This window comes from Apodemus sylvaticus, chromosome 15 (assembly GCF_947179515.1).
Source record: "Apodemus sylvaticus chromosome 15, mApoSyl1.1, whole genome shotgun sequence".
NCBI lineage: Eukaryota > Metazoa > Chordata > Mammalia > Rodentia > Muridae > Apodemus > Apodemus sylvaticus.
The window spans coordinates 82863109-82878276 of NC_067486.1; the positions used below are offsets into that span (position 1 = coordinate 82863109).

Sequence of the window (15168 nt, forward strand, 5' to 3'; positions counted from 1 at the left end):
TCCCTATAGAAGTTACCTGCCTTTCTTTTACCCTTTGCCCTCTTGGCTGCTGCACCTAGTTCTCCTGTCTCTTCCCTTCCCCTCTGTGTTTCATGGACTTTCCAGACGTCCCTGCCTCTGGCTATGCTCTTCCCTTTTATCCACAGTAAAGGTCCTCTTCCTCCTCCTCCACGCCTAGGAGCGGCCATGTCCTTCCCTATTTACTTATTATTCAATACCTCCTGTACTAAGTGTTTTCTCTCTCATAAGTGAAGTTGAAAATCTTCCAAACATCCAACACTTCATTGATTTTCTTCAGACTCTAACATTTTAGAATTTCATGTATTAATTGGTGGGAGGATGGTGTTTGCTATAGTGCATGTGTGGAGCTTATAAGACTCTGGTGAGCCTTAACTTACCAGAGACCCCCAAGTAAACAACACAGAGCTGGAAATCAATGCAAAAACAAGAAGAATTTTATTGTTCCAGCATGCTGGGGTCGCTCTGCACACAAAGGAGAGAGAGAATGACCCCACACAGCCTATTTGGGAGTTTTTATACAGTTTTCAGAGCAGCAGCCATTAGGCACAATGTGATTGGCAGAACAGTGTGACTTTTAAACTGACTGGTCTTTAGGGAATGAGGTGTCAGGGACTTCCAACGGCTCTGGGCCTCCCCCACCCACAGGGCTGATGGTGGTTCCCCTTCCCCTGGTCTGAGGAAGGTAATTAGCCTCTGCCTTCCAGAGGGAAGGGGTGCCTATGTGCTCTATGACCTTTCTCTTCCAGGAGGGGAGGGGTCTGGTGGAATTTTCCAAAGTTCCTGAGCTGACCTCTTCAAGGTCAGAGGTCAACGTGTGGGAGTTGGTTTTCTTCCTCCACCATGTAAGTCCCAGAGGTTAGTCAGGTCCTCAGACTTGGCCACAGCACCTAGATGCTAGTTCTGCAGCCTAGCTCCTCAGCACCACACATAGTAAGACTATGCCGGGTTTTTTGACACAGTGTCTTGGCTGGGTTTCCACTTCTGTGTAGTTGAGGATGAGCTTCTGGTCCTCCTGTTCCGCCTCCAGGAGGCTGAGATTCACAGCTGTGTACCATCTTGCTCAGGCTCAGTATATGGGGGTCAGGGTCAAACCCAGGGTTTCCTGGGTGCTAGACAAACATTCTACCAACTGAGCCACATTCCCAGGCCTTGCTTCCTATACTACTGATGTCCACTTTTTAAAAACAGATTTATTTATTGTATATAGGTACACTGTAGCTGTCTTCAGATACACAAGAAGAGGGTATCAGATCCCATTACAGATGATTATGGGCCACCATGTGGTTACTGGGGATTGAACTCAGGACCTTTAGAAGCACAGTCTGTGCTCTCAACCAATGAGCCATCTCTCCAGCCCTGACATCCACTTTTATTTTCATCTTCTAAATAGTCTGACTTTCTGCCATCCTCTGGAAGTGCTTAGGTAGCAGCATGTAGACGTTCTTCTCAACAGAGGTATTTATTACGGTATTTACTCCTCCTGCATGTCTCCTTCTCTATTGTCCTGACATGGGTGCATGCTGCATTGCTGTCTTAGTCAGTGTTCCATTGCTGTGAAGAGACAGCACGACCAGGGCAATGTTTATGAAGGACAGCGTTTCTTCAGAGCTGGCTTACAGTTTTAGAGGCTGCCATGATCATTATGGCGGGAAGCCGGGCGCACACAGGCAGACAAGGCACCTGAGCAGTAGTTGAGAGTTCAGTATTTAGATCCACAGGCAGCAGGAAGAGAGACCCTGGTCCTGGCTTGAGCTTCTGAAACTTCAACACTCACCTCTAGTGACACACTTCCTCCTGCGAGGCCACGCCCACTCCACAAGGCCACACCTCCCAATGTTTCTCAAGTAGTACCACTCCCTGATGACCAAGCATTCAAATACACAAATATATTCTTATTCAAACCATCACAGTTACCCAAACTGATCCCAAACTTCTGGCTTCAAGAAATCTTTCCATTTCAGCTTCCTGAATAGCTAGGACTGTAGGCACATTCTGCCAAACCTGACTTGAACAGATAATTTAAAGCCTGAAGTTTCCTCTAACAGTTGTTAAGAAATATCAACAGGCTGATTCCAAGTCTCATATCATTTCCCTTTGATTTGGGAGTTAAAGAATTTCATGCTTCTTCTTCTTCTTTTTTTTTTTTTCCTAAGTTCTGGTTTTTGAGACAAGATCTCATATAGCCCAGGCTATTTTCAATTTTGCTGTGGAACCAAGGATGGCCTAGAACTCTTGATCCTCATGCCTTTACCTAAAATACTGGTATTACATGCATGCATCTCTATGTCTGGCTATAATAGCTGCTTTAAATTTTAATTCCAGCCAGGCGGTGGTGGCGTACGCCTGTAATCCCAGCACTCTGGGAGGCAGAGGCAGGTAGATTTCTGAGTTTGAGTCCAGCCTGGTCTACAGAGTGAGTTCCAGGACAGCCAGGGCTATACAGAGAAACCCTGTTTGGAAAAAAACAAAGAAAAAAAAAAAACCAAAAAAAAAAAAAAAAGAAAAGAAAAGAAAATTTAATTCCAGGGGCTAGAGAGATGGCTCAGTGAATAAGGACCTGAATTCAATTCCTAGCAGTCACATGGTAGTTTTTCTTTTTTCTCTAAATATATATAAATGGAAGACCTCTTTGGGTAAGAAAAAACACCCTTTCAAATAACAGGATGGACATTCTGTAGAAGCCCTGAGCAGGTACCTCACCTTGTCAAGTATTTGGGAAAACATGCAGGAGGGGAGACCCTGCACTGACCCAATAGGAGGGAAAAGCCAACAAAGGCAGGGGGCTAAAGCACACCTCTGAGCTCTGATGGCCACATAAATCATGGCAGGAAGACCAGGCAAAAGCTGGTGGCGGCGGCTCAGTTCTTGAGGCAGAGGCAGGCAGACCTCTGTAAATCTGAGACTTGAACATCAGAAATCCCAGACTGTCCAGGCTACATTGAGACTGTTTCAAAAGCAAAAAAGAAAAGCTAGATAGAGTCAGCTGTGTGCTGAGGAGAATGCCCATGGCAGAGGACCACCGTGATCCATCTGGTCCCCTGTGGCATCAGGCATCTGGTCCTCACAGCAGCCTTTGGTGAAGTGGGTGGGGTGGAATGAACCTGTCTGGGCTGGTGCTGGCAAGACTCGCTCTCATGGTGTCTGGTTCTCCTAGTGGAGTTTGCTGCCCTGGCATGCCTGGGCGCTGGGAAGCTGACAGGCACAACACCTGAGTGAAGGAAGCATGGGATCGGAGACTTGGCCTTGCAAAGAACAGGCTGATGGGAACACAAACTCCACTTACACAGTTTCCCTCCCTGAGTCTTTGAAAACGAAATACTCCCCAAGCTATGGAAACCCAGCCACTGGCTGAGTGCTAGAACTTTATTATTATAATGGGTCGGCCCAATTCCAGCCTCCACAAGCGAAACAACGAGCCATTGAAACTTTCTGAAGGTCTTGCTTCCCATCCTCCCTCTCCCTCAGGCTGGGGCCTGGTACTGAGGGCAGTAGGGCAGGCATGCCCAAGTCCTGGCTTTGCTATCAGCGCACAGGGACTCCTGGGGGTCTAAGAAGTACTTCCCTCACACATCAAGCAGAGACCCCATAAAAACTGCAAGCAGAGAAGCATTTGCAAAAACTGTGCAGCTTGACCCTTATAGGTTAGGAGCTAATTTATCTGTTTCCACAGAAGTTATGTGAAGATGCTGGAGACAAAAGGTGCTCTCGTCATGCCTGGCCAGTGGCTTTCTAACATAAGCAGAACAAAGGAGACAGCAGGGAACCTCCTGCCTCGTGCCATGGTCCTCATTCTCAGGGCCATGACCAGTACAAGGTCAGTGGCTGGCCACTGGGGCAGGGAGCTGTGCCCATCTGGCTCCCAAGCCCCAGTTGCTATGTAACAAGGTCACACTATATCTTGTTTATGGTCCCGCTTTATTCCCAAGCATTTGGTGTTATTTGATCATCAGTTTTAAGCCCAAAATATCCAATTTTATTGGGAGAGAAAAAATTTAATTTTATGGAACTACAAGGTCTGATTGCTGTCCCATGAAATCCTAGAGGGGCTTGGGCTGGGTCTGCCTTGCCCATTGCTTTTGCCTCTGCCCTGGGCTTTGAGTTTCCTCCCTGAGACGAGACCTTACCCTGCCTGGTGAGGCAGCCGGGAGTCTGATGTCAAGAGACTCCTCGGGTCTATCTGGATTGGATTTCCAGCCTGTGAGTGCCCAGCACCCTGATCTGTCCCTGGTGAAGATCAGACTGAACACAGAAGGCCTATGAAGGGAGTCCTCTCACTGCCTACTGGGAAGGCCTCGTGTGCTCCTCAGATAGCACTGGGACGACTCCTGGGACCCCAGCTTGGGTTTCAGGATTAGGGTAACCTGAGTATCATAAAGCGCAGCAGGCTGAGATTAGGCAGGCTCAGGTCTAAGATGCTTTGTCAGGCCCCTGGGAGATGGGAAGGTCTCCTCACTGCCCCTGTGATCACAGGTGCTTGGCTGTGGACCAGAAACATGAGAGCTCTTGGAGGACTTAGGGGGCTAGGGACAGCAGGGGAACTAGCAGAAGCCACCTTCCAGCAGCAGGGATGCTCTGGGTGGTTCCACAGGAAGGCGGGAGGGGGGGCCAGCAGCTGCCTGACCCATGTCTGAGCAGCCATGGCCTCGGCTGGCTTACCATCAAGTGGGCCTTCTGTTCCTCCTCCCCCGGGACAGCTCCCTGTCCAGAGTGGACAGCATCAGTCTCAGGCCTTTGGTAGATCTGGGCCATACCAGGTGGGCGATGGCAGGCATGAATGTGGCATGGCACTGCACGAAGAGGTAGGACCACCCTCCGCTCGGGGTGTGCAGGTAAGTATGGGTGCGGTTCCTTACCAAGGACCTGTGTGTGGCACCGATGGAAACTCAATCACTGTCTTCAGTCATTGTCAAAACTTCACCCTGTCATAATGGGTTCTGGAAGCAGGAACCATGACCCCAGGAATGTGTCCTGAGCTTTGGAAGTGGGTTACAAATAAGGCAAGTAAGACCTAATGCCCCAGGGCTTAAGCCCTCTATCCATCAATCAGCCTGTGGGCTGGGCTATCTCCCAGTCCTCTGGGGGCCTCTTGGAAGCCCATGTTGAAGAATCTTCTGCCAGTTATTTCACATCCTGGACATTTTGGGTAAGCCCTCACCAGTCTCTCTGGGCAACTTTTTTTCTCTACCCTGTCTGGGAGGGTTGCTGAGTAACTGGGCCATGGTGATGGCAGGATAGAGGTGTCTCCACAACTCTGGAGTCTCCATCTTACCTGGAAGAAACCACTCGCAGCACCAGGGAGGCCTTCACCTGCCTGAGGGGCAGGCAGGCACTGAGCCTGGCAGTACCCTCCTGTTGCCTTCTGTTGTTTGTGAGCGCAAGGCACACATGGATGGCTCCATCTATTTATTTGTGCCTTTGCCTAGTTCAGGGAGTACATCAGGAGCAGTTCAGGCCTGAGCCTGGATCAAAGATCAAAGCCCCGTGTACTCTGCTGGCTCCAGGCTTCCAGGGGAACCAGCACCTTCTGGAGACAAGAGGACAGAGAATGAGACCAGCTCAATCAATGCAGAGGCTTGTACTCAGCTCGGGTTCCCAGGAGACATCTTGTGCTGAGGCTCATTGGGGCAGATCTGGGGGCTGTGGTGCTTTGAATAAAAATGGCCCCCAGAGGCTCATATATTTAAATGTTTAGTCATCAGGGAGTGGCACTACTTGGGAGGGATTAGACAGTGTGACCATGTTGGAGGAAATGTGTTCCTGCGGGTAGATGTGGAGGTTTCGGGGTCCTAAGCAGGCCCAGTGCCTCTCTTTCCTGCTGCCTGTGGAAACCAGATGTAGAACTCTCAGCTACTTCTCCAGCACCGTGTCTGCCTGTGTGCTGCTGTTCTCCTCAGATGAGAACGACTGAACCTCTAAAACTGTAAGCAAGCCACAGTCAAATGCTTTCTTTTCTAAGAGTTGCTGTGGTCATGGTGTCTCTTCACAGCACTAGAACACTGGCCAAGACAGAGGCTGCTGCTTGAGTTTCCAAGATGACCAGGAAAGAGTCTGGAAACCCTTGTTCTAGCCCCTCTCCCAGTTAGTGTTGGGCTGAGGCTCCTGCACTTAGGAAACCCACAGGCTGTAAGTTTGGGGCCAGGAGAGTCCACTTTTCTCCTGGGCTGGAGTCTGCCCCCAGGACCCAGGCCTGCCTCAGGTCATTTGGATGGAGAATCTATTCACAGATGCTTCGAATGGAGTCAGGCCTGTGTGGTCCACTCCCGAGCATCCAGTGGCCTACCTGCTGGCCTCAAGCTACAGGAATGGCCGCTCATGTCTGGGTGTGGCTTGGCTCAGTCTCCGTGTGTATCCCAATTGAAACTAAGGATGGACTGGCTAGGGAGGTAGGAGGACAGAGAGGCAGAGGCCAGGCCAGCCATTTTAAGGAGGTGCCTTGCCTGGAGTATGTCAAGGTTACTTGGTGCAGGGAAAGTAGCATCCAAAGAGACAGGTAAGGCAGACAGAAGGGGAATCAGGACAGACACACAATCATGTGTTTCCTGTGGTAGAGCCTCTGGTCAGGAACCAGAGACCTTGAGCCTTAAGAGTGACATGGCCCTGTTTATTTGAGACAAGGTTTCTCTGTGTAGCCCTGGCTGTCCTGGAACTCACTCTGTAAACCAGGCTGGCCTCAAACTCAGAGATCTGTCTGACTTTGCCTCTCAAGTGCTGGGATTAAAGGCGTGTACCACCACCACCTGGGGTGACAATGGCCTTTAAATCCTGGGTCTCTTGAAGGACATGGGCTTCCTGACAGATATGCTGGACAGCAATCTCCAGTTGTTCTAAGAAGTCCCTGCTGGCCCACAGTTCCAGGAAGCATGCAGTATGTGAGTGCTGGGAGTGGGGAAGGTTGGTTTGACTGGTTTTGCATCACACTGGGACTAAGCGCCTAGACCCTGGTGGCACTGCCTGGGTTCTGCTTGGACATCACTGCTGGGTTGGCTACTTATGGAACTGAGTCATATGTCAAGGTAGCAAAGAACAAAAATGTAGATCTCAGGGACAAGCTTATATTTGAGGCTTTAGACAGACACAGCTGTTTCTTACAGGCAAGTCTACTTGGGCTGGCAAGGGTGCCCAGTCAGGACATGGAGATAACTGTCACCCCTAGTAAAGCAGGAAGCACACATGCCCTCTGTTGCCAGCTGAGTAGAGGCGGAATCCCCAGAGGGCTTTGTGATACTCAGAATGGGTGGGGTGCAGTCTCAGCAACTGTTACTCTGAGAGCCCTGGGCTCCTTTTCTATCCTCTGCTGAATGCTCCCGGAGCTTTGCTGGGCTCTGACCACACAGGGGTCTCAGGACAGCATGAAGTAAAGATGGAGTGGGAAAGGGCAAAGCGCTAGAGCTGGGCGCTGCCCAAGACAGCCCAGGCAGTGAAGGGGGTGGGGCGCCTGCCCGTTCCTCTCCTTCCCATATCCTTGCGCAATCCAGAGCCACAAGCCGAGGTGTGTAAAATATTGCCGGGGGTAATTGCAGGTTACACAGAACAATCCGAGGAATCAAAAACATATTTTCATTGCATCATAAAAACATGCAAAGGCAGAGAGGAGGCAGCCCAGGGGAGCACCTGGCCCTGGGTTAGGGAGTACCACACCCTGGGGCATTTTAGTCTTTGTTGCATTTCCTGGTCTAGAGATGGGACTGGTCATGCTGCTCTGTCAGGTAGACCCTTAGGACAGATGCCGTTGCTACGCAGCTTACCCATAGGTCCTGTCTCTCCACTGGCCCTGCCTTCAGTGTGAGGCACAACAGCCCTCAGTGAGTGGTTTACCGTAGTTACTAGTCTGTGCACATTCACCCTGATGGGGGGTTGTTCTGCCTCCACAGATAACTGAGTGAGGGCTCTGGGCTCAGGCTCACTAGAACACTGGGCTGCCTTTGTGGGCTCATGAACCTCCCCCTGGGCCCCATAGCCAGGCCAGTGTTCGCAGCTGTACTGACCAGCTCAGTGCTCTGATGAGACCTTGGCTTAGAGCCTTCAGTTGTCTGTGGAGCCAGAGCAGGACTAGAAGGACCCGAGTGGGGCAGTGTACACAGATCAGTAACTATCCTGAATGGGACTTGGGGGACATGAATGTATGGATGTACTGGCTGGCTGGGTAGGCAAGAAGTTATAGGCCAGTGTGTGCAAAGGGCAAGTCACAGGTTGTCTCTATCCGATCACCAACAACCAAGGCCACTCTCAGGTGTCTGCCTGCCCCCATGGCAGGGACTGGCCCCCCAGAGCTGTGGTACCCATAGAGTGTACCTGGCCAGACCCCAGAAGGCTTCCATTCCACTGGGCTGAAGCAGCAGGTGTCAGTTGACCTCTTCTGCCTCTGAGGCAGACAGAACCTCAAGCTAGAGGAGCACCCCGCCCCCCACCACACCAGGATCCTGGCAGGCTGGGGCGTGCCACCAGTGGTGCATTAAATAGGACATGGCTGATCTGCCTCTGCACTTGGCGTCTTAATTGGGCGTCTGAGAGCCCCGCGCACTTCCCCTTCCAGCCAGGCTCCTGTAGGCCCATTAAGGTGCAAACACATTCCTTTGCTGGCTGACAAGCAGGGTCCCATCCAAGGCTCCCGGGCCAGGCTAAGTGATGTTTTCTTAAGGAAGACATGAGATTAGCCTCTGCAAAAGCCTCAGCATAGTGCAAGGCCCTGCCTCTCACTGTCAGGGCTGTCTCTCCCTGCAGTGACTGACAGGCTCTCCCCATCCCATCAAGCCTCAATGTGGAGGATTAACCAAAACCAGTCCACAAGCTGATGTGAGGGCCACAGTGGGACCTAAGGAGGTGAATGATGTGAATGATGTTCAGTCCAGAGAGAAAACCTCCAACAACCCTGCCAAACCCTACCCCCGGCCTGGTCCTGACCCTTGATGGCTGCTGCAGGAGGCCAGCCTCGCTCCAAGATGTACACGGAGACCTTACCGAGAAAGGGCCAGATCTTGGCAGAAGGTGCAGTAGGATCCCTAGATGTCTTCAGATCTGAGCCAGGAGTTGAAGGGAGGATGAGGATGGTGGGAAATGCTGGGCCCTACCAGGGGTCAGATCAGGGTAAGGGTCAGGTCGGGGCTGTCTACGACACTGCAGCTCCATATATTATGGTTCTGGTGGTAGCAGATCCTGAGTAGAAACTACTGTCATGTGACACTGGGCAGTCCTGGAGACAGCACATGCAGGCATGCTTTAGTAAAACACCCTCTTTATTAGCACTCCAGAACTGCCAGGGGTTCAAACCTGGGCAGCCCACATGGGGTTTCTGCCCAGGCCATCATCATCTGACGCTGGCAGTGTGTGAAGGCTGGCCAGGGGGTGTAGGGGTGCAGTCATCCCTGCAGGACACACGCCATCTATGCAGACACACGGTGCTCCATCCACATCTTCTCAGATCGCGGAGAGGCATCAAGGCCTTCCAGTCCTGCCAACAACGGGTGGGGGTCAGCATGGGCCAATACACACATTGGCCTAGCCATGGTTACCCCAAACCACAAGAGATCCTTGAGAGACTGAAAATACACCCCCGAAGAGAGTCCTCCCCACCCTGCCCCCAACCCAGACTGGGCAAAGAGAGTACTGCAGTTGCTACAAAAATATTTTGATAAAAACATAAACTGAGCTCTTTACAACAACAACAACAACAGAAGAAGAAAAAAACCTGAAAGGAATACTATTCTGGGAAGGGCTCCCCTAGGGCCCTCAGTGTCAGATGCAGCCCTGGCTTGGTGAAGCTGTGCTGGAGCACGTGCATGAACGCCCGCCCAGGCAGGCCCCTGCCAGAGAACGACTGCTCGGATGCTTAGACCAGACAGAGGGCATCTTGAGGAGAAAAGACTTTCTACAGCCCCCTCAGTTCCATCAAGGAGAGTGGTTACCAAGGGGCCCAGACCAAGAAGAGGTGACAGCAAAGAGAGACAACCAGGTTGGGCTGTAGCTTGCAGATCAAGAACTGGGGATTCTGGAGGCTGCTGTCAGACAGAGGTGTCACTGCAGGGGCAGAAGGCCCTCGCCAATTCTTTTTCCTCAGAAAGCTACAATGGCTGGTGACACACTGCGCCTTCTGGCTGCCCACATGGCCAGTCTGGCTGTACAAGCTATAGCCGGGGCATCCACAGCCGGGGCATCCACATGGTGGCCAGTCAGCGGTGCACAAAGCAACAAAGCGGCACCTCCACCTTTGTCGCTTGGCGAGAAGGAAATGAGCCAGCACTTAGGCTCACTGCAGGGACAAAGGCACAGCGGGAGCAGCACCTGACACTGCCAGCACACATGTGTGAGCCCAGCCTCGTGACAGTGCTGCATGTCAGAACAGCAACGACCAGGCAGGCAGGGATCTTACGGTGTCCTTCAGGGAGCCTCGATGGTCCCCCTTTGGCCCTGTTTCTGAGCTCCCATGGCCTGACCTGTCCTAGATAGCCTCGCCGTGCATCTCTATCATGCCCAGCATGGCGGCTCCCATGACGATCGATAGCTTCATACTCTCTTCTCAAGCCTACTCACCTGGATCCAGGTGTCTGCGGAGCCTTGTACTGGGCACATGGCACGTTGTGTGTCCTTAGTGCAGCAGGGATGGTGACTTAACCTCAGCAACCAGTCACAGTAGGCTCCAGGCCGGAGCGCTTGGAGATGTGCAGTTTGACTACCTCCTCAGAGCAGGTGGGGTGGATCCCCACTGTCTGCATCACCTGTGCGTATGACGCCCCACACCTGCACACATCAAGAGGGGAATGGTAAGTGGGCAACGGGAAGGGCAGGGCGGAGGGGTCTGTCCCTGGCATTCTGACCTTGGGAAGGTCTTAGAAGATGGAAGATGTGTGACTTCCTTACTGAGTCAGCACTAAGAATATCTCTCCATACCTATGGCAGACTGCCCACTACCTCCCAGCAAACACCCACTATCCACAAATGCCAAGTTGCTGCCCACCTCAGGCCCTCCTAGCCAACCTTTCCTTGGGATGTTGTCCTGGCTGCCTGCTCTCCAGTCCCAATTGCCCCTTCCTCGAGGCCTGCTCTATCACTGCCAAGGTAAGGCAGCCCAGCCCAGGCACTTTTGATGGTAGCCTACACCCACCCAGCCAGCTCTTCTGCTCAGAAATCTACACATGACACATGGCACCCAAGCACGAGGCTAGAAGGTTGGTTGTTCTGTGGATGCATTCTGTCTACTCAGAGTACATGCATGAAGGGAGGTAATCCAGCCCAGACTAACTCTGAGAATAGCCTCCACTGTCAGCCCATTTCTTGGCCTCCACCCAGGTGCCCCAGCCTAGCTGCCAAAGATCCATAGATTAATGACGGCTGTGGGCCTTCCATGTGCACCTGCATGAATGCACATTCTCAGTGAGTACAGTCTAGCTCTCTGGGAGGCCTTATGGACACCCAGCAGGGCGCAGGTGGTACAGGGTGGAAACCAACAGCTCTCCTCATGTGCAAGCCCCGCGCAATGCAGGGTTCGGCAGGTAAGTGCTCCACTTGAACAACAGGTCCACACTCTTCAAATGCAGCCAGGAGTGCCTAGTGGAGAGCCCACGGAGGACTCCTGACGCGTCTGAAATATCAGTGTGAGCACTCTACTAGCATGCTCAACCCATCAGTGTCCCCACCTTCAGGCAGTGGAGAACCACCGCACTGTACAGCCTCAGGGGTTACTCTGCTACAACCCAAACCATTCTCTGGTATTTTAATAACATGGCCAAATGACTCCAGGTCTTGGTGTATGAAGAAAGAGCTGCCCAGTGTGACCGTGTGTCTGAGTCCCTGGCTACGGCTGCATGAGTTTTTGTTGGGTTTGTGTGTATCTATGTGGCATGTCCGTGTATTCACGGCTCTGCAGAGAGAACCCTGAAGGAGACAGAGGTGAGACAGCATAGAGAAAGGTGGAGAGGAGACGAGTGTGTGGATATCAGGGTCCCCAGTGGGGTAGGAGCATGGGTGTGGCCAAGAGCGGGGCTTTGGGGATAAGAAGCCTCAGGACAAGGCGGAGCGGATTTCAACAGAGGAATAGGGCCAGCGTGTTGAGGATTGTGAAGTGGGATGGGATTTGGGCCAGGTACCTAGATGGGGCCACACCCATCCATCATAGGACAGCAAACCTCAGGCCTACCTGACCTACAAATGTGTAGGGCAATGGTTGGTGATAAAGTCCTCCCAGGCATGGGCTAAAAGTCCCAGATGAGCCTGTAGTCCTTAGGAGATCTGCAGCAGAGCTATCACATGGGACTTTATTCCAGAGTAATCACTATAGGACCCATGAGCCAGGTGTGACTTCTCCTGAACATTGTGCTGGAGCCTGTGTGGACAGTGTCTACTATGGATGCAAGGTGTGGATGGTGGTAAGGAGGGCATCCACAGGACCAGCTGGGCCAAGGAGAGCCCTGGGATTAATGGGACAGGGCAATCCCACAGCACATTTCCAATCACTGCCCAGACAAGTCAGTTGCTGGAAGAATTTCTGGAAGTCTCTTTTTATAATACTGATTTTCTTAACATGCAAAGAGCTCTTGAAACCCAATAATGGTAGCACAAACACTAGAAAGAAACCCATAAAATACACATAGACAATTCATAGGAAATAGAAACAGAAAGGAGCAGTGGGAGGCTGCAGAACGGGGGGCCAGCCTCCCTCGGGTTGGCATGCCCAGGGCTGCAGCCATCCTTGCCTAGGACCTTTGGCTAGAGAAAGCCCCCCTCCTACTGTGTTTGTCATGACTGAGGCAGTCTAAAGGATGCCTGCTACAGACATGGATAAACTCCCCTCCCCCAGAAATGTGGACCCAGCAGCTTCCACTATTTTCAAAACAAGTAACACAAACTGTACTGTCAAAACACAGAGGAAAGCAACTACAGTAGCCAGGACTTACTTGATCCCAAGAGCAAATCCTTGGGTGACTTCTCCAGCGTTGGGGCCAAGGAAGTGCAGGCCCAGCACCAGTTGTGGGGGCTCCCTCAAGCATACCATCTGAAAGCCACAGTGTTTTTGACTACCACTTAGCCACAGGAGACCCACCCAACCATAGGGACCAGCTATGTCCCATCTCTGCAGCCCTCAGAGGTTTCCATTTACAGCAGTGAGTATTTATGGTCAATTTGTCAGGACCTATCAGACACCTGAAAGACAAAATCTATGAGGAAGTGCCTACATTACCTTGATTGTAGTGGACAGACCCATTATAATTGGACAGTAACATTCCATTGGGTGCCCATTGCGACTGTAGGCAGTCCCACTGTATAGGCTACCCATTACAACTGTGGGCAGCACCATTCCGTAGGCTATCCATTATAACTGTGGGCAGCACCATTCCGTAGGCTACCCATTATAACTGTGGGCAGCACCATTCCGTAGGCTACCCATTATCACTGTGGGCTGAACCACCCCCTGGGCTACCCATTATCACTGTGGGCAGCAACACCCCATAGGCTACCCATTGCAACTGTGGGCAGCACCATTCCATGGGCTGGATCCAGATTGCATAAAAAAGAAAATGTGAGTGAAGCACTAGCATTCAGCCCTTGGCTTCTTGACTGCAGATGCAAAGTGACCAGCTGTTTCAGCTCCTGACATCATGCCTTCCCTAAAACTGTGAGACACAGTAAACACTTTCTTCCTTAAGCGGCTTCTGTAGGCACTCTGTCACAGGAGGCAAGTGACTAATATTCGCCGTTTGTTCTGCCCTGTGGATATCAGAGCATTCTCTGTGGTAACTAGCCTTTTCCCTCTTAGTCCCAGTGCACCCCACCACTGGCCCCCAACACACTCACCTTTATGTAGCACTGTGATGCATCCCGATCTGCCACCGTAAACTCTAGGGGCTTATAATACGCATGGTAAACCTGAGGGGAGGGGGAGAAACCAGCACCTGAATCAGTGGCCATGCCCAAGTCAGGTCTATAGTCTTAGATTCAACAGAAAAAGTGCTGGGAAGGCAGGGTTCTCAGGACCAAGGGTTAGAGTACAAAATGTGGAAACATCTCAGCTGGTTGTAGAGTGTGCCCTCCGTGTTCAGGCAGCCTGTACCCACAGCCAGACAGCCTGCAGATGAACCTCTCCCACCAGACCTCAGACTTCCCATTGAACACGACAGGAGAGTCAACATCATGATGCTGAGGAGCCACTGGCCACGATACGACACAGAGCCAGTGGTCTGAGCAGTGGTACTGGTACTGGGTGTCCCCAAGCAGTAGATGTTGGGCAGATCCAGGCCTCCCAAGACCAGTGCAGACGGGACAGGGAGACCTCTGGTAAATCACTGTGTATGGATGCCTACCCTACTCATGTGAGGAGAAATGGCCCTCAGATGGCTGCCTGCCTGGCCTCCCTGATACACGCTGGTGCTGGCTTGGCCTGAGCTTCAGCCAAGAGGAGGGGCAGGGAAGGCCCCAGCCTCACTGGAGCTGTGGGACAAGGGCTTTCAGCACCCATGAAGGGCTTGACAGTGAGTTCAGGGCTGCAACCATATAAAAAATGAGCAGGGCCCCACATGTGCTACACAGCCATTATTAATTAATAGAGCTTCAGAGAATATTGTTCTAAGCAAGACAGAGCTGAAGAAAAAACAAACAAGAATGTTTGGCCATTCAACATCATGAAACATAAAACATTATAAAATGCTATGAACACATGTCCCAGTGTACTTATGATGAATCTAACAAAAATAGCAAATAAAGTGCTGGGCGGGCAGGCCTGTCAGAGCTGTCTCCGTGATGGAGGGGCCTGGGTACGTGGAGCGGGCAAACTCCACAGCCTAGTGACCTGGGCCTCACAGCTGCTGCAACAGGAAGACCCACACCAAAGTCTCCCAGTTTCTCCTATGCGGCTGCTTTCAAAGCTTTCAGCCACCTCAACCTATTCTGAAGACACCCCAGGGGCCACAGCCAGCCTGCTGCTGCAGACTTCCCAAATCACGCTGGCCCAATGAAATCCTTTTGCTTAGGAGGAAGGTTCCAGTCAGAGCCATCGGGCCTGGAGGCACTAGAAGAGCTTGGGAAGAAGACAGAATCTGGGCTGGGAGTCCGAGTGTCTTGACTGCTGGAAACCTCAGGAGAGTCCCAGGAAGGTGGAGGTACAAGTGGGTAGGAGTGGGCCAGACTGGGCAAGAAGGTGGAGGAGCCATTCAGGTTAAG

At 51.8% G+C, this 15168-nt stretch overlaps 1 protein-coding gene across 6 annotated transcripts in view; it reads right to left on the bottom strand.

Annotated features, from left to right (window-relative positions):
* Positions 1 to 9236: 9236 nt before the first annotated feature.
* Txnrd2 (thioredoxin reductase 2) overlaps positions 9237 to 15168 on the bottom strand; it is a 54847-nt gene continuing 48915 nt past the window's right edge. For 5 of the 6 annotated variants that reach the window (XM_052158195.1, XM_052158194.1, XM_052158197.1 and 2 more), the window contains 4 exons: positions 13807 to 13878; positions 12909 to 13006; positions 10549 to 10755; positions 9237 to 9469 (listed from right to left, as the gene is read on the bottom strand). In XM_052158195.1, coding sequence (XP_052014155.1) covers positions 10632 to 10755; positions 12909 to 13006; positions 13807 to 13878 — 294 coding nt within the window. In that variant the 3' untranslated portion in view covers positions 9237 to 9469; positions 10549 to 10631. Of the gene's footprint in view, positions 9470 to 10548; positions 10756 to 12908; positions 13007 to 13806; positions 13879 to 15168 lie in introns of those variants that run through there. The other variant, XM_052158198.1, reaches the window with a different exon arrangement.